We start from the raw sequence: 26,069 nt of genomic DNA, 5'->3' as shown, positions 1-26,069 counted from the left end.
CCAAGCGTGTTAAGGCGTGTGACTCGTAATCTGAGGGTCGCGGGTTCGCGTCCCCATCGCGCCAAACATGCTCGCCCTTTCAGCCGTGGAGGCGTTATAATGTTCGGTCAATCCCACTATTCGTTGGTAAAAGAGTAGCCCAAGAGTTGGCGGTGGGTGGTGATGACTAGCTGCCTTCCCTCTAGTCTTATACTGCTAAATTAGGGACGGCTAGCACAAATAGCCCTCGAGTAGCTTTGTGCGAATTTCAAAAACAAACAAACAAACAATGAAAAGATATTTAATATATTTAAGTTTATTTATTCAAAGCCAAAACTGAAACCTAAACTGAATCTTGATTTTATCAAAAAATACAGTAAATACTGAAAAAAACAAAATAATAAACTTATCTATAACTTTATTTTTCACTTTCTCTGAAACTTAATACATTAAATGAACATGCTACTGATTCCTGAAATGTGTTTACAACTGACAGTGATCGTAGAAGATAGTATATTTTAACTATGAACTGTTTCTGCAGACTAAGTTTTTTCATTGTGTAATTTCCTAAACCCTAAAGAAAGCTACATTTGTAAATATAATTTTTTTCTTACCATGAAGTATTCCAAAACCAAACCACTGGAGACAACCAACATTATCACTAACATATCTTCCCACACTTGGAAGTACTATCTTTATGATTCTGTATTACACACCAGTTCCATTAGCTACCTTTGTCAGCCTCACTGAGAATTTATCTTACTTTTTTTAGTCGCAGCACATAATCAATCTTTTTTTTTTTAACTGTTACTTCTGTAATTTTGTGACCATCTTAACAGGAAGTTATCGAGTCCAAGACAGTTTGTGGGATTTGACAATCTTCCTTATCTTGGGGTCTTCTATAACTCCCTATGCTGAACCTTGCAGAATGATGCTGCCACATCCGCTATAGTGATCTGTGATAACATGTTAATTCACAGAGGACCTGGTGACCAGGTTGTTGGAGTGAAAACCATCACTAAGCCTGCTTGTCCTAATGTGTCAGTCAGACTCACTTTTTGTTCTTAAAAAAATAGCCCAAAAGTTTGCAGTGGACAATGTTGACAAGCTGTCTTTCTCATCTGTCGTTTCAAAATTAAGAACGGCTGGCGTAGATATTCATCAGGAAATTCAACAACTAAACACCAGTTTTTGTGTAAATTCATTGTTATGTCTAGTGTTTATTGAGGTTAATGTAAAGATCAGCTTTTATTACTTTTAACGAGTACATCAAAGGTTGGAAATTTGTATAAAGGCGTCCGTGGTCAAATAAGGGTGAGCGAAAGTAAACCTCTTGGTGAAATAAAGTGAAATATCAAAAATTCTCTTCATAATTGAGCTGTATTTTAAAGAAAATCACGGGATCAGTCTGACATTACAACTGCACTAATTATCTCCATATGAATTACAACAGAATTAGTTTTGTCGTAATATGTCTATTTAGATTCACCAATGCCCGCCTTGTGTATTTGATATTTATGATATATGTCGAAAACTACTGAGATCTTATAAGCATAAGTCAATAGCAACGTTTTAACAGTGCTCTCTAACATTACAAATGAGTATAAGGTATAGTAAGGTACAAATTAAGGATTTGCAAAGAAGGCTTTTATTTCGTTATAGCACAATACAATTTCACACATTGGGCACTATCATTTTGGGCATAGAAGTACTTAAGGCACTGATAAGAAAAAGATGCATATTTAAAACTGTGAAGTTACACCTCACACCAGCCAATAAAGTGTTCAATGCCCAAGCAAGATAACGTAAGGTTCTTTACAGATCTACTTGGTTATAATTGAATTTGAGTGAATGTTAATAAGATCATAAACAAAATAAACACGTACAATGATTAAATACATTTTATAGCGTTTTAAGTTCATTTCACCCAATAATAAAACATTATTTGATTCATTGGATTGATACTATACCTCAAGTGTTAAAAGATGAAGATAGCTTCGCCCTCACTGCTCGTTCACAGAATCCTCCGAATCATTTTAAAATACTTCTGTTTGTGTAATTCACTCCACAGACATTAGTCATTCCAACGTGCCAAAGAGCGCGTGAATTACTCGTAATAAAAAATAATGTGATTCAAACTGACAATAACGTTTTATTTCTACATCAGAAACGTGCATTGTACCTTAACATTCTTCACTATTTTATCTCTTTTACTTACTACACCAACTTGTGTTGTGTCCCACATATTAGTCCACCCTTGGATTTGGTCTGTGACCCTCAGACGAAACCCGTGAGTGTAGCCTTAAAGCTAGAATTGTGCACAGTTAATATTTCACAAGTTAAGTTAACAAGTATTGAAATTCAAAGCAATTGTATTTCTTGTTATTTATATCTAAATTTATAAACTAAAAATAGATTTAATTAACAAATAATTCTATTTCTTCGACTTAAAAGGAATTAGAAATCTGGGATTTCTCAGGTAACTACACCAGTGCATATAGATAAGAATTTCTCAGGGTTAGAACATCCGAGATTCAAATGAGTTACTGAAATACTTATGAAGTTGATGAAGCAAGTTTATATTCAATAAAATTCGATACAAAATTAGTGCATCTAGTATTTGATCGTGTTTCAGAAGTAATCCGTAGAACCCCCAGATTTCCAAGACATCATTGGAGTCCTTGTCCAGTGCCGGTGTCCTCATCTGATCTCCTTTAAGCTGTTAAAGGTTGGGCGTCATCATCTGTTTCCGGATTTTCTTTGATCAGACCAATTTCCCTGCCTAACCACTTGGCTTTCTCAACCAGCTGTTCGACCATCAAATTAATACACATACTTACCAAGGCCATACCAAAAACGACGTAAAGGCAGCAGGCTAGCATTTTCAACGAGGAACCTGAAGTGCACAGTTATTCGTTTAGTAAACATGTTAACGATTGTCTCATTATGTAACAATACTACAATAAGTAATGTATTAAAGATAAAGGTTTTCATTGTATTTAAACCTATTCTTTCCAATTGTATCATATTATTAAACTTATAAAGGTGGCCCAGCATGGCCAAGCGTGTTATGGCGTGTTACTCGTAATATGAGTTCGCATCCCCGTCGCGCCAAACAGGCTCGCCCTTTCAGCCGTGGGGGCGTTATAACGTGACGGTCAATCCCACTATTCGTTGGTCAAAGAGTTGACGGTGGGTGGTGAAAACTAGCTGCCTTCCCTCTAGTCTTACACTGCTAAATTAAGGACGGCTAGCACAGATTGCCCGCGAGTAACTTCGTGTGAAATTCAAAACAAACTTATAAAGCCCTCAGGCACCGTACAGTAAAAATAAAATAAAATTGTTCGTATGTTATTTATAACACTATGTAACACAAATTTTGTTTCTGGATAGTATGTGTTATTTCATAATTGCTTATGTTGTAAAAGTATAGAAAATGGTCATTATTCCCTTGAAACTTTGCTTTAGAAATTAACCTATTTTCTATATAAAAACTGGCAATTTTGTACACTTTTATTTACATAAGGTCTGAATAAAACAACAAATTAATCAATATTTACATGTATTAATACTAAAGTAATACAAAAATGAACAAATATGTTTAGAGATTTGCGACTGTAATATAAATCACACTCACGTATAAGCCCCTAAATACAGTCTCCCATCCCGTTTTCGTTATACCATTCCAGGTCACAAAAGCAAAGTTTGAAAGGAAAAATAGGTCTTTTCCATTTACTTTAGGCCCGGCATGGCCAGGTTGGTTAAAGCGTTCGTCATGTAATCTGAGGGTCGCGGGTTCGAATCCCGGTTGCACCAAACATGCTCCCCCTTTCAGCCGTGGGGGCGTTATAATGTGACGATCAATCCAACTATTCATTGGTAAAAGAGTTGACGGTGGGTGGTGATGACTAGCTGCCTTCCCTCTAGTCTTACACTGCTAAATTAGGGACGGCTAGCGCAGATAGCCCTCGTGTAGCTTTGCGCGAAGTTCAAAAAACAAAACAAACAAACCATTTACTTTACGCTTAAGCAATTTGGAAATAACACTTTCTGCCCAGGAACAAAAAAAAAATAAAAATTTTGTCACATAGTGTTATTAATGCACGTTTTACATATAAATATATGAAATAAAAATTATTTTTATAACTTATAAATCAGTGTGTACCCTTTGTTATTGGAAGTTGCTAGGTAATAAAAATTAAACGCCACTGTTGTAGGATTAAACTTGCATAACAAATACCATAAGATTTAATAGCTATTTCGCTGAAGCTAAGACCTTCCTGCGATCGATAGAATGCAGAGAGGTCATTATGTAGCGTTGCGTTAAAAAATAACAATATCTATTCCGACAAAAGTTTAGTACCGCGAGAAGAATTATTTTTTAATATAACGAATTTTAGGAGGTCTGGCAAAATGTTTCATTGAATTAGTGGAGTTTGTAAAATAAAAAAATCTTTATTTTGCACTTTTACTGCAGCGCAGGAGTAAAAGTTCTGTCATGAATAGAGGTACTTGTTAATCTCTTCTAGACTTAAAAAAATGGCGCACGTTTCCAATAAAATCTTGGAATATTGGCACTGAATTTCAAACAGCCCATAGAGAAAAAACATTGCACTGTTTATGTTTACGTGTTACAGTTTATTATCGTTGTGGACGTCAGGTGTGGTTTGATTGGCTTCACTTTTGGAAAGCATTATCCTCCTCTAGCAACCATCATTGGTAGTGTCAGAAATATTCTTAGGTTAGCATTTACAGAGGACACAGATTATTTGGGACCGTCTTGAAGGTATAATTCATCAGTCTGATGAATTAAGTTGCACTGCTTTTTGATATTATCTGAACACTTACTTTTTAATTATAATACAGGAATAGAATTTGATTATCTACTGAATACTTCATTGCATGAATTGGTTTCATTCCTGGTAGGATGATCGTTGACGAAGCTTTGAATTTATCATAAATTGCAGCTATCAGATGAGTCTACCAGTGGATCGATACCTCTTGACTGATATTGCTGATTCGTAAGATCAATGTCAGTGTTCATGCAGAGCTTTCTGGTGTCACTTAAACTATTCGTTTTGTAATTACAATATAAGTTACTCTGCTAGTTTAAATTATGAAACGAACTTTTTGGGAAGACCAAAGGAAAATTTCAAAGATGGCGTGAAAACTTATTTGGAACTGATGTACCCATTCCTTTAATTATGCTCAAACGTATATGTTTTTTTTTGTTTTTTTTCAATGAAGTACATCTCTTATTGAAAAATGTTAGTAGTTCGTATATCTTCGGCAAATACTTCTGCATCTGTCAGAACTTTTACAAGATTTTTGATAGACCAAATATTTGCTGAAGAGATGTTTATTTTTGACAACTGGAATAATAGACCATAAGTGTAAGAGGGAGATAAACAGTCCTTTACTTCTTGTGTTCACCTGTAGAAGCACATCATGTGGAATCACGGGAAAAGGAAGACGCCTACCTAGCTCAGCAACATTTTCTACAACTGAAGGTGATGGCCATGAGTTCGACATCTCAGCTGAAATGGAATGGCAACCTTGCTTTCTGAGATAGCGAGTATTTTAATACAGTGAAATGTTATCCACCATTTTGTGGGGAGTTCTCTCATGGCCTAGTTTATGGTGAAAGTACTACAAAACACACTACATGGTTCTCAATAGATTCTCCCCTGTAGGCCTGAAGAGTGTATAGCTTTCCACCTGGAATGAGGAATTGTTTGTGTGTTTATTTTATGTATATTGATATATACGGTATTAACAGCGCGAATTTTGTTACTTAATGACGGAAATTTTAGCTGGAAATCTTAGAGTGACCGAATATGATTGGTTATTTCATAATGGCGTAAAAAAAAAGAAAAACTTGCTGAGTTTGATGGCTCACAGATGACATCACATAACAGTGCAGCAGCTAATGGAGCGTTGCAAGTCAAAGCGGATTGTGACAATATGTAATGCTGGTATATGTGTATGATGTATATGATATATGCAAATAAATGTATATATATATGTTTGGTCTTGCTTACATGTATGTTCCTTGCACAAAGTCATTCATAAGCGTTACACAGAGAACACAACTGTTAAGTAACGTACGAATGAAAATAAAGGATTTGGTCTGAATTTTAAGACAGTGATATAAACGTAATTGTGAATACTTACTTACCTGTAAGTTATTATTTGAAGAAGTAGTCACCTGTTTTTTCGTTAATACAACTGAATTTGGTTGTTTGCTTATTTTTTAATTTCGCACAAAGCTGTCTGAAGGATGTCTATGCCAGCTATCTCTAATTTTGAAATAATAAAGTAGAAGAATTGTTTGTTTGTTTGTTTGAAATTAAGTACAAAGTTACACAATGGGCTATCTGTGCTTTGCTTCATTATGAGTATCGAAACCGGGTTTCTAGTGGTGTGAAACGCCATTAGGGGTAAAGAGAAGAAAGACGGCTAGTCAACACCATTAACTCTTAAGGTACTCTAATTGACTATTGAGATTGGTCGTCCCATTATAATGCTCTCATGGCTTGGAAAGCATATTCAGTGAAGGAATTTTAGTTCACAACCTGCAGAGCTACCACCAACTATTTCTACCATGCCTATCGACCTGATACTGCAGGTGGGCCAACTTTAACAAGGCAGGAATCAATATAGTTACATGAGCCACCCCTATGGTATCCTATCAGATGGAGCTGTATTACCATGTGTACCAAATACAAAAAGCCGTATACCAAAATAAAATTATTCCCGGAACTGAAATCGTCTTGATAGGTAAACAAGCTGGTATTTAATATTAATGTAGCACCCAGACAACTCCAGTTTCTGAGCTCGCACTGACTTCCAGGACAATATCTGCGAGTGGTCAGAATAACCCCACAATCAAAATAAAGTGTGCCTTTGATGAATGAGGGAAGCATACACTTTAACACTCAAGCAGACCACTTGGGCAATAACTGAGATGAAAAGAAAGGCCTCCACCTCATGAGGTCGCAGAAAATAACTTTGGAAAGAGACAAGGGAAGCTCTGCTGATAGTTACATTCAGCACTGGTACTCTACATCAGATACACATTCTGAAACTTCATTGTTAGGAGACGGCCACAGAGATTTGGTTAATATTACTAAAAATACCACTTTGCTGATGATCAGAACCATATTACTGGTTGTAGTCCACCAGATTTAAATGGAGATAGCCCAAATCTGATTAGCCTGAAAGACAAACTGAGGTACAAACAAGGTCAGATGATGATCAACTTCCACTTTGAAGGATATGTCATCAGGGTATTTTTATTTGAATTAAGTGTGGTATATTTACTGACATTTAAATGTGTGGTGTAAATATTATGTGTCTCTTTATTTTTTAGTGTCACCTTTAATTTGTCTATCTTTTTAATTTGAAGTTTTTATTTTATTTAAATTAAAATATACTTTCTTTTTAAGTATGGATGTATATTTGCCACGCTTAGAGTATTTTTTATTATCGTTTTTAAATACTCTTTTACTATATGTTATGTGTTTGAATATTTATTTTGTTCTGTGATATTATTTGCATTACGTAACATTATACAGTTGATAATGTTTGAAAAGTTCACTTGATGTACCATTGTATGCTTCTGTTTTATCAAGCAGGTGGATTTTATGGTACATTTTCTAAACGATTATGCTATATTCAAATTATTTTAACTATATACATGCATATAAGAATTTTATTTTGCCATTTTAATACAAATTTTAAAGGGTTTGGTTAACTTATCTCATTGTTAAACATTATTTTCAGTTCTGATTTTGGTTTTGTTACAATGTATAGCGTATATTTTCTTCCTTATTAATTACTTGCTCTTGTTGCATGTAATCCTGCACTATATAGACAGTCATTTATGAAACATTGTTAAAGAGTTTATTCTAATATTTTTATAATGTAATTTGTAGCTGAAACTTAAATCAGTATTAAAATATACTTTTGTTTTTGTTGAAATTGTGATTTATTTGCAAAGTCAAAGTTACTGTCTTTTTAGCGCCTATGTATTATTATATTTTTTAAAGTCTCATTTGACAATATAATAATCAGTCATTGTTAAAAGATATTTTCATATTGTAGATAGTGAATGGATCTTTGTTAAAGGGTTGTGTCATCACTGTTCTGTATAAGTAGTTTATTCAGGTATATGTGTAGCATTCATATAATATGTTGGTCTAAAATTTGTTAGGTTCCTTTCACTCTAGCTACTTACTGTTCCTGTCATTCACCAAAGTAGCATCTTGTTCACTCTTTGGGAAGATAGCTGTAAAACTGTATTTGATATACAAAAGTAGACAACAATTGTCAGGTTAAATATCAAGGATACAAACTCTAGTATTTTGAATAAGAATGAACAGTTACATGGATAGTGCTAGTTTTCCTGAGAAAGTATAACTTTATTGTTTTAAGTATACAACCATGGGATTCCCCCGGAGAAAAGCAAGTGGGTGCATTTGCTCCCTTACATTGCACAAAAAAAATGCGCACATTATAATTTAAACTTAACATCGTAGAAGTTAATGTTTTTTTAGTAATTTTCGTTACATCAGTAAATTTATATTTTTGTTTAAGCACATACAACACATATCGTTTTACTGTATTGAGTTATACTGTAAAATCCGATCCCCTACATATATTTGCCCCCATGAAAATACTCCTGTGAGCTATGCACATAACATGACATTTTCTCAGACTTGAGTAATATTCTCCGTAACTTCAACTTCTAGAGAGATATAGTAACGTAACTTAGATATCTCTCTGTAGTAAGGGTCACTATGAACCATGCAGATTAAATACGCACACATAGTGCCGTTTGTGTTTTGAATAAAGATTGTCTATTTTATCATTTGTGTCAATGTTTGTACTTGCACAAACTCAGTCAAAGTTAAAAATTCAAAATTACTTCATAGTAAATACTCTGGTGAACGTTCCTGTAACCTTAATCACACTTAAATAAAATCATTTTTATCTGAGAATACCACAAGATAGCTTCACAGTTTAGTTACAAACTTTTTAAGAACCCTACCTATCTTATTCACTCTTAGAGGGCCCGACGTGGCCAGGTGGTTAAGACACTCGAGCCGTAATCCAGGGGTCGCGGGTTCGAATCCCCGTCACACCAAACATCCTCGCTCTTTCAGTCGTAAAGGTGTTATAATGTTACGGTCAATCCCACTATTTGTTGGTAAAAGAGTAGCCCAAGAGTTGGCGGTTGGTGATGATGACTAGCTGCCTTTCCTCTAGTCTTATACTGCAAAATTAGGGACGGCTAGCGCAGGTAAGTCTCGTGTAGCTTTGCACGAAATTCAAACCAAACCACTCTTAGAGTAAATCAGTTTCACCTGAAAATACCACCAGAATTCCTTGATAGTTTAGTTACACACTTCTTAAAATTACCTCAGCTGTGTATTGACCAAAAAAATATCCAAACACTTTGGATCACAAGAAAAACAACAGATTCAAGACAAAACTTTAGAGCATCATTAACAAAGTTTAGTGAGTGAACACGATGGAGTACCAAAAATTTGTTTTTAAACTTAGTGTCAGAACTTCTGAGAAAACTCCACTGTTTGTGCCTCCCATATTTGTTCTACCATGTCTTCAAGATTGAATTTCAACTTTTAAACGTTTTCCGTTGAACCTATGACATACTATGCTTCATTAAGTGATTTGTTTCAATTATTTTCACAATCTGTTCTCTAATTTTCATCAGAATCTACGTTGATGAACCTCACAATCAGTGTCACCTGTTTTCTTCTTTAAAAAATATATTTTGCGTACTATTCAACAGGATGGAATAGCATTATGTCATTTTGAATCAATGCTGTGAATGTCATTGCTAGCTATCATCTGTATGTGTCAATTTCGGATTATTTTCCAAAAATTGTGTTTCTTTTGGATTTTGCGCAAATCTAAACGGAGGCTATCTGCACTAGTCGTCCCTAATTTAGCAGTGTAAGACTAAAGGGGAAACAGCCAGTCATCACCACCCACCGCCAACTCTTGAGCTACTCTTTCATCAACGAATAGTGAGATTGGCTGTTACATAGTAACGCCCCCACGACTGAACGAGCGAGAATGTTTGGTGTGATGTAGATTCGAACCCACGGCTCTTGGATTATTAGTTGATCGTCCAAACCAAATGACCTTTTCCAAAATTAACGGCCTTCCACTTCTCGTGTTCTTTCCCTTAGATGCTCTTATATTACAACATAAAGCATTTCAGTATCTGACACACTTCAGAGGATGACCCTTTTTTGGTCTTCTTAAGGACCTAAAGTTCCTCAGGATGAAAAAACACTGCTGCATTGTGATGGTAAAAGTCTCTTTTTAACTCATCTTTCCAATGATTAGTTTGAGTTTTAAATCTAAGATTTTTTTTTTTTCAATTTATGGTCCGTTCCTTTCCCAGACACAATCCAAGTTTTAACCATTTCATAAAAGTTTCCCTTTTACGGGTAGAACTTTGTGTTTGCTTAATTTTTATCGCATTGTTCTCCAGTCATTCAATCCTTATTAGTCAAGGTAAAATGTATTGAAGTGAATAAATGCAGCACTTTTTGTCATTGAATAAATAAATAGAAGGTTCTTATGGTTTTTCTTTATTAGTACTATGACGGTTATGAAAAACAATACAGCGAATAAAGTTTCATAATTTTCTACTGAAAATATTGAATATTGTACTTGTAGTGTGCCTTTTAGTACAAGAAACTGTCTGAAATCAGTTCATAGTTTCAAATCTTCAGTAGCATAGTCATTATAATTTATTTTATCGTTGTTAATAAATTTTCACCTGTTTTCCCTGTTAACTTGTCATTTTGACTTTATCAGAGTCATGCAACTCCTCTTTAATAACGTTATTAATATTTTTTTCATTGTCTCTTTTTCACTTGCTCACATTCTTCAACAGTCTTTAACAGTTTTCAGTATAATTTTAACAGTCTTTAACAGTTTTCAGTATAATTTTAACAGTCTTTAACAGTTTTCAATATAATTTTTGTTTTATCTTCTAACTGTTCTCTTACTACTTTTTGTTTCTTGTACCCGGTGTCGACTGAAATAAGTATCGCCCCGCTAGTACAGCGGTAAGTCTACGGATTTACAACGCCCAAATCAAGGATTCGATTCCTCTCGGTGGGCTCAGTAGATAGCCCAATGTGCCTTTGATATAAGAAAACACACAAATAAGTAAACTAAATCTACCTTTCCTTTTGAAGAAGATATATCTACCTGTGAATGTTCTTGGGTTATGTCATTTTTATTTTGTTTTTAGCGTGATTGGGCTAATTAAAGTCAATGGAAAACTAATACAACTTTCCATGCAGATCTGCATTTTACTCAGACAAGGAAAAACCACCATCTATGCGAATCACACCTACCTATGTAAAAGATACTAAGCGCTTACGACATCATATAGATTTAAAACCTTTTACTATAAAAGGAAAGGAATGACCGGTACCAATTGTATTTTGTTTCAACGTTACCCAGGTGACTCGTGCGCCTGTGCATAAGTCCAGACTCTTGAACCTGCAAGACAGATAACACAGCACTGGATTCGGTCCACGAAACATCAAGTGATTAATGTATCGAAACGCAACAAAATGCCTAACTAGTGCTTTGATATTATTGAAGCTACAAGTATTACTGTATTATTTTGTTCAGAGTTCTTCTTCTAATCAACATAAAATAATGCAAGTTCAATCTGTGTAGCAATGATGTATTCATTCAATAACATTTACGACTTTACACAAGTTGTACGCCTAAACTTATAAACAATGTTTTAATAAAAACTATAATACTATCATTATTTACTCCAAAGTTACAAGTAAATGTACTTAATAAATTTTCTTGATTACAGATACGATATTAACTGGATCACTCGTTGCATGTTTTGTAATTCATTAATCGTTAACTGCTCATGAACTTACTGCTTCACTGGGTCTTGTGTTTATGTTGTTCCCTTATTTCTATATATTTTCGGAAATTATTATATTCCTAAAATTGTAGTTGTTGTTTTTGAATTTCGCGCAAAGCTACTCGAGGGATCTCTGCGCTAACCGTCCCTAATTTAGCAGTGTAAGACTAGAGGGAAGGGAGCTAGTCATTACCACCCACCGCCACCTCTTGGGCTATTCTTTTGCCAACGAATAGTGGGATTGACCGTCACATTATAACGCCCCACGGCTGGGAGGGCGAGCATGTTTGGTACGACCGGAATTCGAACCCGCGACCCTCGAATTACGAGTCGAACGCCTTAACACGTTTGGCCGTGCCGGGCCCATATTCCTAAGAGGTCTTAACTTTCAGGAAAGTTCTAGATATATTAAGTAATCACCATAATGAGTTTCCTCTATCAAACAAATATCTAAACTCGGATATCAAAAATACAGTTTATCGCAATACCAACTAAAATGTCAACATTTGTTAAAGAAATAAGTTAGAGAGGGGGGCAGAGAAAAAGTTATTAAATTAAGAACTACATGTTTACAAATTCATTGCTTACTGGTGCTTTGTTTATAATCCATGAAGGAATTTCCTGGAACGTAATCTCCGAAGCCTATGGTGCTGAGAGTAATGAAGGTGAAATATGCAGCGCTAACAAGATCCCATTCCTCCCAGTAAGAAAACATTAAAGATCCCAGCAATATATAGAATGAAATCAACAGCAAGTTTAGAACGATTGGTACAACCACCTGTAAGAATATGAGCATTGATTAAGTCAATTTTCTTTATCAAGGCATACAAATTAAACATCTTTCATTGAAAATAACTAGAATAAAAAAAAGTAAACAAACTTCAAAATTTGATCAATTAATTAAAATTATATCTTAAAACATAATAACAAAATAAATAGTTTTTATTGTGTTGAGAAAGATTGCAAACTTAAAAGACTTTATTAACATCATTTTGATCGATTAACCTAAACAAAAACAAAGCAACAAACATAATAGTTGATCTTGTTTACCATCACAAAAATAACTTCAAGAACACTTGATACCATGACTCTATCGAGCTTTCAAAATATTTGTAACTGAATTAGGAGGTCTGCAATTTAACTGCATCTGTGTTGCAAATAAATGAGAAACTCTACCTTTTAACTGCATCTGTGTTATAATTGAATTAGGAAGTCTGCCATTTAGTTGCATCTATGTTACAAGTAAATTATAAAATCTGCCATTTAATAGCATTTGTGTTACAAATGAATTAGAAAATCTGCCATTTAACTGCATCTCGTTTCAAATGAAAGGAATTTGAAATACATTAGAACAAAAAATATACCCAAATGTAACTAATTTCAAAATTTCCTCTTGTAAACATGAAGACCAAATATTCAGGTTTTCAATCTATATTGTTCTTTAAAATCTTTTCTGGTAAAGTGATCAAAATATAAAATATTTTTAAAAAGTTATGAACTCTCGGCTTTCTATCACGTTTCGATATTGAAATAAACAATAACTCTATCTTACTTAAAAAATCACCTTTTAATTTTATAATGGACAGGAACGTCAAATAGTTTCATATGTGTGTATGTTTAACTATGTATTAAGGTTCAAAAGAACAGCAAATGAAATTTCTTACCCTATCAGTGGGCATGTACTCTTCTCTACCAATCACATCCTCGTTTACTGATGGAATTCTGGCTCCAGCTCTAGCTTTCTTTAAATATTCAGAAATTTTCCTTCGAGAACGACACCATCGACAGCACAAACGGCTGTAAACATAGCGAAAAGACGTAGCCATGAAATCGCCAATATTCGCCAAGAACACCAAAAGTAGTGGAATTGCTATGATGGCATACAATATGGTGGCAACCTTCCCCAACCACGTTTGTGGAGAAATGTGTCCATAGCCTACAAGTAGAGGGTAATGCTTTGAGGAATGATTTGTAAAACACAATCATTTTATACGTCAACCTGTAGTTTCAAAATCATCTCACTAATAAATAAAATAATACTTAGGAATGTTTGTTGCATGTTTGTGATATCAATTCTGAATTTGTAGCTTAAGTATATCAAGATACCTTAAATGTAATGATAAAATTTTCGTATCTTATCTTCTTGGTTATGTCGTTGAAATCAATATAGAAACTAGAACTGGCCTATTTAGATGACTTTAGATTACTATTTCTTAGTGTAAGTTTAATTATAAATATATATTTCAGCATAAACAAAAACCAGAAGTTTTTTTTTTTAATAGTATAGACGAAGTGTACAAAATGATGTTTACAAACTGTTTTTAAAATGGAAAATTGACGAACTTCAAAATGAATTACTAACTAGAGCATTCCCGGCACATTTCATTTATTTTTATATTTTAGGTACAAAAACAAATCAATGGTATTTTATTCTGTCTATTTTGAAATTAGTTATCATAGTTTTCAATATATAGTCAGTTGAGAATCCAACCATTATTCTGCAATTAAAACTTTCTTTGAATTTCTCTAAGGCAAATCGAGATTTTACTCGTAATTCAGCATCAAATATACTAATATTATATAATTACTTCCTTGAACTTAGAATCTACTTTCTTCTTCCTAGATTCTATTTTCTTCTTCGTTTCACAGCATTTGAGTTCTCGGGTTCCTTTCCTTTTTCTCATTTATAATCAGATTTCGAATTCCCTTGGTAAAAAACATCGGCCTGGATATTTTATTACGTTTCGTTCCATCTCAGGACTGTTTTCTTCACGATAATTTAGGATACGTCTCATAACATTCCCTATACCTGGGATGACACACCTATCGAAACATTACAGGCATTGAATAATCTTAACAATGAACGTACGTTCCTTGTGGCTCTTGTTTTCCATCTGCAATATTTACAGCCCCAAAGTGCTGTAACTGTATAGTACCTCGCCTTTTTTTAATTATTCTGGGTTAATGACGAAGACATCATGGCATTTCCACCTTCTTTAAAGAATGTTTGAAGAGTGTTTTCTAAGATAATTTAAATGTACAATGAAAAACCTCATAGAAATATTCTTGAAAAGTATCATCAAATTCAAATCTTTCCTCTTTCTTTTATCACTAGTCTTCCACTTACTCTCCTCTTTTCCAGTAAAAATCGTTTCTCTCAGGTTTCCTTTGTTATTTGATGAATATTCTTCTGAATATTCTAAATTCTTACAAGAATTGCAGTGAGCAGCTTATAATTGTAAATAGGTGAATAAGAGAAGCATTGATGATCGAATATTAAACTAAAATTCTTCCAAATTTTCATTTATTTAATTATTTTTCTAAATTTAATCGAGAGCAAAAAATATATACACCAATCATTTGGTCTGCATACTCGTCTTAGCATGGTCTGGTGACTAGGATATTTGACTTACGGCCTACGGAGTGCAGATTCGAAACACGTTGCTGTGAATGCTCACCCTTTCATCCGTGGGAGCGTCAAATAGTGATGGCCAATCCCACTATTCGTTTGACTGATTGATTGTTTGAAAGGGGCAAAGATACATAATGGAGTATCTGTTCTCTACCCACCATGGGTATCGAAACCCGGTTTCTAGCGGTGTACGTCTGCATACGTACCACTGTGCCACTGAGGGAGAGGGGGCACCACTATTAGTTGATAGAAAGAATAGCCCAAGAGTTGCCGGTGAGTGCTGCAAATAGGTTGCTTTCCTTCTGATCGGCAATTCAGAATTTTCTCCAAAAATAAAAACAAAAAAGCAAGCATGCTTGTTCAACTTACTTACCATCGCAGAAATAGCTTCAAACATGTTTGTTGCCCTGGTTGTAGCTTTATTAATTTTGTAACTGAATTAATAAAGCTTGATAAAATGGCCGTTTCATGGAAACTTGTAACATTTGGTTTAAGTAAGAATAAACTGAATATAATTTTTAGGCTACTTGGATACAAAATATATAAAAACAAAATGTGTGTTTGTTTTCACCCTAGCTTCTTCGAGCCTACTGGGCCTATCGCAACCAACATTTGTACATAAGCGCTATGAACTATGGGAAATATCCTAAAGTGTAAAAAATAAACTTAACCTTATTTCTATTTTCTAAAGCCTGTCCCAATCTGTTGAATCAATTTCAAACAGTCGTAGAAGGTTGATGTTGTACACAATATTGAATATTCTAAAAGGATCCAAGATCAAATTATGGAAGTTGCTGGACTGTTTCTCAAACAACCATAATTTTCTCATGGTCAGTTAGATGTGAAGTGTTGCGGTGAGATCACCTTAAAATATTTTTTTATTGATTGTTATTTTGAATTAAGCACAAACCTACACAGTGAGCTATCTGTGCTCTGTCCACTACGGGTATCGAAACACGGTTTTTAGCTTATCTGTTTGTAGATGGAAAACAAACTGTAAATGTTGTTGCGAAGAAGCTTTGTTAACATTTTAAGATGTTGAGACATAGTTTATGTTCAAATTATTACTTTAAAACATATGATTGCTCTTAAACTTTTCCTCTCGGTGGACTCAGCAGATAGCCCGATGTGGCTTTGCTATAAGAAAACACACCCATCGACCCGGAATATCCTGGTGGACAGGGTGTTCTATTCGCAATATGCGTGTGGCAAGTTTTAATCTCATTCACCAAATATTCTCGCCCTTTCATCCGCGTAAGCATTATAATGTTACAGTCAATCACACTATTCGTCGATAAACGAAAAGCCCAAAAGTTGACGAGGGGTGGTATTGACTAGTTGCTGTCTCTCTTGTTTATCAATACTAAATTAGTAACGACTAGCGCAAATAGCTCTCAGGTAACTTTACAAGAAATTCCAAATAAATGAAGTTGAGTACATAATACAGTTCTAATACTCAACAAAACTGTTCTTGTAGATGGTTCTCCTTTATATATAAAGAACTCTGCGTTCTAGTGACTACATTCATTTTTATTTGATTACAAAGGTCATTATTAATACAATACAACGAGAAATTAAGTTCAAGTCATATATGTTCAATGAAGACATATTAGGAAAACAATTTACTGATATGCAGCATTTTTCAAGATCTTTTCTTGTTCTGGTTTTACCTCGTTCTGTACAACCCATCACGTGTTATCCATGGGTCATTAACCAGTAACCCAGCTACTTAATCTATGATGTCTCCCCAGTGGCTTAGGAGGTATCATGAAGACTTATAACACTCGAAAGATGTTTTTGTTACCTCTGGAGGGCACATCGCAGAAAATCCCCTCTATAGCTTTGCACTCAGCAATAAGCAAAATAATTTTAGACTACGTTTGACGATACTTATTAGTTACTTCAAAATTTATGGTCTCCCTGAGTGATACAGCGGTATATCTGCAGACGTACAACGCTAAAAACTGTGTTTTGATACCCGCGGTTGATAGAACGCAAATAGCTCTTTGTGAGACTTTGTTCTCACCTACCCAAAAACAACATTCATGATTTCAAGGAATACTGTCAAGAGAAATGATTCATTTTTAATAACACCTTCCAATAAGAGCCAGCTACCAACACAAATCAAAAATAAAATCGACTCTGCAACGATTATAGCTAATTAAATATAAATTTGTTATGTTTTCACTTTTAATGATTCGAATACATTGTTTAACCAGTTGAGTACCAACACTGTTACGATACTCTCGGTCGTAAACCAATAATATTTACTCGAGGCTTTGGCGGTTTTAACTGTAAGGAACCTGATACATCTTACTGTTCTATCACACCATGTCTTCTGTACCTAAAACTCGGAATTGCAATTGCCTAGTGCTTAGCACATCGAACTCAATATCTACTTGTCTTACGTCCTAGATAAACAGAACATAGATAGCCCATCGTGTAGGTCCGGCATGACCAGATGGTTAAAGCACCTCGACTCCTAATTCGAGGGACGCGAGTTCGAATCCCCGTCATACCAAACAGGCTCGCCCTTTCAGCTGTGGGGCGTTATAATGTGACGTTCAATCCCACTATACTTTGGTAAAAGAGTAGCCCAAGAGTTTATGGTTGGTGGTGATGACTAGCTGCCTTCCTTCTAGTCTTACACTGCTAAATTAGGGACGGCTGGCACAGATAGCCTGCTGTAGCTTTGCGCAAAATTCAAAACAAACCAAACCCAGCGTGTAGCTTTGTGCTTGACTTCAAACAAACGTAATGAACACTCTTTTGTTGACTATTTGGAAAATTACCATTAACAGTATTCACTTACGAACATTTTGTTCCCCAGGAAAGGTATACGGAACCTTCCAATCAAGGAATACGTGCTCAATAGTTTTCCATCATACCTTTGCGAAGTGCAAATAATTAGTTGCACCATTTTCCCTAGCAGCCAACCCCTAAAAATCCTAAAAAGAAATTTGATAACCTTTACCTTATATTCAAAACTATTCGTTTGTGTGTTTTTTTTCTTTTGCGAAAAGTTACACGACGGTTTTCTGCGCTAGTCGTCCCTAATTTAGCAATTTAAGACTAGATGCAAGGCAACTAGTCGTCACCACCCACCGCCAACTTTTGACTACTCATTTACAAACGAATAGTGGGATTGACCGTCACAATGTAACGCCTCCACGGCTGAAAGGGCAAGCATGTTTGGTGCGAGGAGAATTTAAACCCGCGGATTACGAGTCGAGTGCCTTAACCACTTGACCATGTCGGGCCTATACTATATTTGTACGAACATCAAGAGTAAATCGCTCTATGCCTAGACTGATAAAGCAGAACCTATAGTAATCACTTGTCTATGGAATAATTTTTTTTACAGCATCTTCACATTCAATAAATAGCATTAACACCCCTTGATAACAACTTCATCCTCTAATTTAGTTGTTCAGACGACACTTGCGAAAGATACGGGATGGTCTTTCTTAAAAATGGCACCGTATTTTCCTTTGCAATTACGCTTCGTACTGAAGAATTATCACGTAATATTTCCATTGCTATATTCTTGAATACAGTTTCGGGTATCCATCCAAAAATACATTCAATGTTATGCTTTGCATTCTTGTCAACTGATGGAGAGAATTATCAATATTAATTTCCGAATGATCATCTTCAACATTCAAGACAAAAGTAAATTTTGCTTCTTATTAAGAAAAGAACGTTTTTTTATCACTGCTCGTTCATTTTGTTCTTTGAATGCATATTCTGTTGTTTTCATAAGTACATCGTCTGAATTTATTGCAACTTAGAGACCCTTTTCGCTAAAAACGTGCAAGTACTAGAAGGTTGGAAGCACAAGTTTGTCATCCTTTGTGTATTTGTTTGATTGTTTATTTTTCTTTGATGTGGTTATAAAAAATATTCATCCACGTAACGACTAAGACAGTAAAAGCACTTTTAATACTTCGTTTCACAGAATGAATTACGTAGTTTACAATTATGTTTTTATATGCATTTAGTGAATTCGACAATTTTTATATGTTGCATATTTCAGACTTATTGCTAATCTGAGCATTGTTAAATCGCGAATATAAAACATTTTAAGGCAGCTGATGTATTTTGAACATCTAATATAAACGAATCTGAATCTAAATCCTTAATTATACTAAGAAATCTTGAGATATCCAAAACAAAAAACGCTGATAGCCCTCGAGTAGCTTTGCGTGACATTAAAAAAACAAACAATCCAAAACAAGAATCCCAATAATTCGAGCAGTTTCGGAAGATAGACATTTTTCACGGGACAAACAGGTAGGTTTGTTTGTTTGTTTTTGAATTTCGCACAAAGCTACTCGAGGGCTATCTGTGCTAGCCGTCCCTAATTTAGCAGTGTAAGACTAGAAGGAAGGCAGGTAGTCATCACCAGTCACCGCCAACTCTTGGGCTACTCTTTTACCAACGAAAAGTGGGATTGACAGTCACGTTATAACACCCCCACGGTTGAAAGGGCGAGCATGTTTGGCGCGACCGGGATGCAAACCCGCGACCCTCAGATTACCAAACAGGTAGGAAGAAGCGCTAAATTAATGGGGTCCTTAATACTATAAGATTTAATTTTAAAAATTTCTATCCACGTGTAAATAATTTTATAAACTTAAGTTGCTGAAGAACTTCTCTGTTTCTTTAAAATCAGTTTGATGTCATTTGTTATAAAGGTAAGAAATATTTCAAAAAGACAAATAATCAATCATAGTTTTAGTGGATTTCGTAAGTTTTGTAGATCATCTATTTTGATACGCTAGCTCTAAGGTATACAAGAGTGTTCAAATATCTTATATATAGCTAAGTTTATGCGCAGTGATTGGGAAGCAGTAAGAATACCTACCAATAGTAGAACTGATGGTCACAGCATACAACAAAGACTTGCTTAAAGTCCAGTCACGGTCCCATTCTTCACTGTTGTAAGTCCCATCATAAGATACGTTATTCACAGATCCTACAATATAGAGCTCAAACTCACGAAGTTGGGTGTAAACCTTTTCATTCCATTGGACCAAACTAAAGTTCTTGCCTCGCCAGTACCAAAAAAGAGCCACGAGATAATTGATGGATTCGTTAACTTCTTTTGTCCGGATCTGTCTCTGTTCAATCCGATAATCTTCCGCGGGTTTTTCTATGGCTACAAAAAGCCAGGCACCGAAGGCAGAGAACCCGACGACAAGCAGAAACAGCCCAATGTGGGAAAACAGAATTCGAAGCAAAAATTTGAAACATCTGTGTTTGTTTTCGTCGTCTTCCTCCATTTTCACCGACATGATGACGGATATTTAGGTAAAATAAAACTAGAAGAAAAAAACTAGTTTATCGGCTCTGGCAACGAAAGATTTTTTAGTGTATAATGTACGAAACAAAGTGTGAAGAAAATTACGTCATCCAGATATTCTGGTCCCCAAATCTTTTCCTTCTTTCGTGCAGGTTATCGTCAACAATGAATACTGAAAACACACGAGCTAGTTCCGTTACTAAGGCGACGGCTATAAACAGTGTAGTTGCATAGAGACCTAGACCATCGTTACCAAAATTCCAAAACTCTGCACCACAAACATATCGTATGCATAGCAAACGAAAGGTACACAGACTTACAAAGTTTCTGCGTACGTGTTATTGATTCCTAGTTAACATGGTGACTGTAATGTCTAATGTACTTGAATGTATGAAAACTGTGGCAGAACAGAGGAGTTTCTTATATCCAGTGAACTTATAACCGTTAATGTCTTTCGTTTTGTGGTTCACTTTTAACTAAAATAACTCACGTACTGTGATATCACAATGTATTCAGCAATAACTGTTACGAACAATTTCAGCAAGTTTGTTAAAATGAAAACCTACAATCTTATGCAGTTTCAATCGGCATCAGGGCTTTGGAACATACCTGATTTTAAAATTTGTTAACGATTCTCATCTTCTATGTAATTCACAGAATCTTAAAACGAAGAAATCCTCACTACTAATTTTAGCCGAAAAACTGAATAACCTCAATTATTTTTGAAACGTTAGAGTAAAAACTGTGTGCCTAAAAATTACACCTAGTCATTTTTTTCCCACTTAACCCTAAAACTACATCGTGGGGTAATATGAATGTGGTTGTATCCAACCTCCATTATACTTATTAATGCTACTAAAGTTTACTTAAAATATTACACAACACTCACAAGAAAATTTATCTTGTGTGCAGTCGCAGACTACTCCATATTGTGATTCAAGGGTTATAACCACATAAAGAAGGTTAATATCGAAGTAATTCTGGTTCTTTGGTAAATGTGTCTGATGAGTTTTAACTTTTACGTTTTGAGAATGCTTTGTTCCCAGAAGAAGTCATAGATCGTCTAAGAATGGTTATCTAAATACTAATATCATATTTACTTTTTGTCCACCACAAAGAAGTTTTTTTTTGCTCAATACCAAAACTCGTTAGTATGTTAATCCTGATTCAAGGTTCTTAGAAAGTAAAACTAAAGGACTGTGGAAAGGGACAGATACAACATATCGTGGTTTTTATCACAGATATAAGGCTTAATCTAAATTAACAGAAGTGTGTAAAAAATATTACAGTATTGCACCTAGTTTATGTTTAACGATTATATTACAAATTAATTTTCTTTTTACTGAAAGTAAAAATTTAAAAGATAATCTTTGACGTAATGGTGTAATGCATACTTTGATTCATTACACACTCTGCTGAGAACTAGAGTTTCGCCTATTCGTGGTTCATCTGTACAGCTTTGGTCAGTAAAACAAAGAAAGCTAACTTGTTTCTTTGGAATTGTTTGAAATTATTAGAATAGGTGAATAATTTTTAGTTTTCCTCAGTTCCCGTTAGAATAATTACAGGAACATATCACTAGCTCCTTTTAAAACCAATAACTATATTTCTGGATATTGTGACACAAGGTCATTTAATTATTAGTATTTTTTATCTTCATTGTTAAGTAGGCTACACAAAATCATCTCTTTAGTTTCTTGTAACACTACTATAGTGAGAGTTTTACTATTTGATTTCCTCAGTTTTTAATAATATTCCTAAGAGTTTGTTATTGGTCGGCTCGGCATGGCCAAGCGTGTTAAGGCGTTCGACTCCCAGTAGCACCGAACATGCTCACCCTCCCTGCCGTCGGGGCGTTATAATGTGACATCAATCCCACTATTCGTTGGTAAAAGAATAACCCAGGAATTGGCAGAGGGTGATGATGACTAGCTGCCTTTCCTCGAGTCTTACACTGCTAAATTAGGAACGGCTAGCACAGATAGCCCTCGTGTAGCTTTGTGCGAAATTCAAAAAAACAAACAAACTGTTATTTGTTGTTGTTTGCGTTCGTCCTGGTGTTACGAGGAATGTTTTTTGTATATTTCTCAAAGTTTGTATTAATCACAAACTCATAAAAATACTTATATTTTTAAATTTTCTTTATTTCTATTATTTTCATTATAAATTTGTTAGTTCATAGTTTATCATGTTACGAAGCAGTCATTCAAGCATTTTGTATAATAATTTATTCCATAAAACACATATAAAACAAGATAATAAAATCTTAATGTTTAATCATATTAAAGGTTACATTCAACTTACAAGAACACCTTTTATTAATGTACGTATTAACAATTCTATGAACTTACGAAAACTTTTTCTGTTAAGCTACATGTTAAGAGTTAAAGAAACTTGCATGAACCTCTTCTGTTTAGCTACATATCAACAGTTAATTCTACAGACACAATAACATCTTCTGTCAAGCTATATCTTAATAGTTAGTTCTAAAAGAACTCAAAAGAACACCTTCTGTCAAGCTACATATTAACAGTCAGTCTTGAAGAAAATATAAGAACACCTGTTAAGCTTTATATTAACAGTTAGTTCTAAAAACCCTTACAAGAATACCTCTTAAGCTATATATTAACAGTCAGTTCTAAGGAAACTTACACAAACATCTCATGTTAAGATTCATATTAACAGTTAGTTCTAAACAAGAATAACTTATCTTCTTTTCCATGTAGTACTCAGCTTTTTTTAAATTCATAACAACATTAGAAAACAAGATATACCTCAATCATTTGCTAAGCATACCTGGTCGCCTTAAATTTAGTTTGTTTTATTTTTGTTGTAGCTATAAAGTTCTAGTCTAAGTTTTCGCAGTGAGACCCTTTGTACCACCACCCATGAAAATCTTTGATAGTAACTGGTGGTAGCTTTGGATCGTGAAGAGCAGAACACAACTCACACCACCCATACCCCCCAGCTCCATACCTTTCTATCCTATGGGTCTTCTTCCATTCAAAATAGGAATTGTATAAATCGTCGTTTTTGTCTACACGTAGCAAGAACTTAGCGAGTTCTTCTACAGATTGAAAAGTTCGAGCATCAATGTACGAGTTAGGGGGCGCTATGTACGAATAATTAGCTCCTCCGAAAACAATAGGCACAACATTGTAGTCAAGTGCGTTAAAGAACTTCTCTGTTACGTAGTCTTTACATACACTGTTTTCTAAAGCTAAGTAAAATTTGTAATGTTTTTCTAACCAGGCGTAACACTCGTTTCCCAGGTAAGGACACTTTATCTTTCCACAACGTCCGACAATGTCGACTTCGACGTATTGTTGTAATTCTTTCACGAAATCTTCCCTCTTAGTTGGAGTATGACAATGTGACACAAACCATGCGACCAGTCGTGTCTTTGTAGGAACCATATCCCGTGTAAAGGCATTAAGGCTTAGCACGCGTTCCCGTTTAAACGTTGCTCCGAAAGGTATAGGTATATGGGAGTCTAGCCTATAAGTCATGGACCAGTTGAAAATATTGTTGAAAATTGAGAAATTTGACTTTCCATGGCGCAATTTATCGTGAGGGGGAGCTTCCGTCATGAAAGCAACCCATCGTTGAGAGCCGAATCGATACCGAGGCAAATCTTCGGCATCACACAAGTGGTACACGTGAAAAATAACAGCGTCGCTACTAGCGATCTCTCCTTTGTTGAATGTTGTTTGGCAAGTCTTGACGTCACAGTTTTTAAAAAGTCTTGTTCCCAGAAAAAGTCGTGGGTCATGTCTTCCGAGAATCTTGGTCCACAAAACTATTATCTTATAACCAGGTAACGGGTCTGGACTTGAAATGCTGATGTTTTTGAAGCAGCAAAACGGTTGACCTTTCGATGCCAGGCCATCCGCTACTTCCTCGCTGACCGAAGTCCCGTTGACCACACATCTTTTAATCACGGTGAGAAAAGAAAATTCTTGATTTTTGAGTTCTTTAATACGTTGTAAATCAACGGCCATTTTCTTCTGAAGTTTGTGGATCAAGTTAGAATTCTGCACGTTTACCTCGTCTGGCACATAGTAGAAAAACAACACTGAAGATATAAGAGTCCAGTTGAATAACACGACGAAGAGTAATTTTCTATTCTTCAAAAAGGAGATAAATAACACGCCCATTCTTCTAGAACGTGATTGTCAGAGACCCGAACTGGGTGAGGACTGTTAGCATCATCAGGAAGGAAACAGATGTAGAAGATGTCGACATATGGTATATGGTAAAGCAGCTGAAAAGGAAAGTTTGACTAAGCTAATAATAGCTTTTCTATAAAGGTATACAAGCAGATGCCATCTCCGAAGCTTACCTTGTGTCGCTTCTTTTTTTTTTTTTTTTTGGAATTTCGCACAAAGCTACTCTAGGGCTATCTGTGCTAGCCGTCCCTAATTTAGCAGTGTAAGACTAGAGGGAAGGCAGCTAGTCATCACCACCCACCGCCAACTCTTGGGCTACTCTTTTACCAACGAATAGTGGGATTGACTGTCACATTATACGCCTCCACGGCTGGGAGGGCGAGCATGTTTAGTGCGACGCGGGCGCGAACCCGCGAATTACGAGTCGCACGCCTTACGCGCTTGGCCATGCCAGGCCTACCTTGTGTCGCAATGAATAGAAGCTTTATAAATATAATAGTTAATTACAACTTATTAGAGTAAAACAAAGAAGAAGAAACGTTTTTACTCAGTCCTTAACTTTTAACCTAATTTTGATTTTCACGTTTCTCTAGCATACCACTCGCGTGAATAAACTTACTTCTTAGTCATGTGAACTCAAACACAGAGTTAGTTACTTCACTCGCTATGTTTATATGTTTGTGTCAATAATCGCAAACATGCGAGCATTCAAACAGTACTGTTTTATCTCTTGTTCTATGTACATCTGAAGTTTTCGAAATCACATTAATTTATTTCTAATCAAATCCATTATTCGTAACTTGATATGAAAGATAAACTAGTACAAACAGCAGTGTTTATTTGTTTGTGAAATTTCACATAAAGTTATCTATGCCAGTAATCTCAGTATTTGAACTGATAACCTATAGAGATGACAACTAGTCAACACCACCCACCGCCAACTCTTCAGCTACTCTTTCGCCGACGAAAAGTGTAATTGGCCACCACATTATAACGCTTCTATAGCTGAAAGGGTGAACATATTCGGTGACAACAATGGAACTCCCAAACAGCAGTTTGTAAGTCGAACGACCTAACCATCAGGCCATCCATGCCAGGTCACAAAAGAATATAAAATGTATCCTTGTAGAAAATATATGTGCAAACTACGGGCGTATATACACATATATATAAAGAGATAGCAGTGGGGATGCACTTTCTATACTGGTTAACCTCCCTCATAAATTTAGCATGTAAAATGAAACCCGAAATTTAATTTCAAAT

At 35.2% G+C, this 26,069-nt stretch overlaps 2 protein-coding genes across 2 annotated transcripts; both read right to left on the bottom strand.

Annotated features, from left to right (window-relative positions):
* Positions 1 to 1,604: 1,604 nt before the first annotated feature.
* On the bottom strand, positions 1,605 to 20,835 carry LOC143238395 (TWiK family of potassium channels protein 7-like). The gene is made up of 4 exons (XM_076478561.1): positions 20,200 to 20,835; positions 13,585 to 13,856; positions 12,509 to 12,698; positions 1,605 to 2,875 (listed from the first exon to the last, which is right to left on the bottom strand). The coding sequence occupies exons 1-4, from the start codon at positions 20,627 to 20,629 to the stop codon at positions 2,694 to 2,696; spliced, it is 1,074 nt and encodes a 357-aa protein (XP_076334676.1). The 5' UTR covers positions 20,630 to 20,835; the 3' UTR covers positions 1,605 to 2,693.
* A 2,023-nt stretch (positions 20,836 to 22,858) lies between these two features.
* LOC143239302 (alpha-(1,3)-fucosyltransferase C-like) lies at positions 22,859 to 24,839 on the bottom strand. The gene has a single exon (XM_076480231.1). The coding sequence runs from the start codon at positions 24,792 to 24,794 to the stop codon at positions 23,484 to 23,486; it is 1,311 nt and encodes a 436-aa protein (XP_076336346.1). The 5' UTR covers positions 24,795 to 24,839; the 3' UTR covers positions 22,859 to 23,483.
* Between the last annotated feature and the right edge of the window lie 1,230 nt (positions 24,840 to 26,069).

Source organism: Tachypleus tridentatus, chromosome 13 (assembly GCF_004210375.1).
Source record: "Tachypleus tridentatus isolate NWPU-2018 chromosome 13, ASM421037v1, whole genome shotgun sequence".
Classification (NCBI taxonomy): domain Eukaryota; kingdom Metazoa; phylum Arthropoda; class Merostomata; order Xiphosura; family Limulidae; genus Tachypleus; species Tachypleus tridentatus.
The sequence above is the reverse complement of the archived record's forward strand: the minus strand, read 5'-3'. Positions and strand labels throughout refer to the sequence as shown.

Bases quoted from the DNA above. Each gene is read 5' to 3' on its own strand.
- LOC143238395 (XM_076478561.1), bottom strand. From the start codon at position 20,629: ATGTCGGTGAAAATGGAGGAAGACGACGAAAACAAACACAGATGTTTC. The intron at 13,857-20,199 runs GTAGGTATTCTT...CTCTACTTGTAG, and splicing joins GACCATCAGTTCTACTATTG to GCTATGGACACATTTCTCCA. The intron at 2,876-12,508 runs GTAAGCAATGAA...TGTGCACTTCAG, and splicing joins GGATTATAAACAAAGCACCA to GTTCCTCGTTGAAAATGCTA.
- LOC143239302 (XM_076480231.1), bottom strand. From the start codon at position 24,794: ATGGGCGTGTTATTTATCTCCTTTTTGAAGAATAGAAAATTACTCTTC.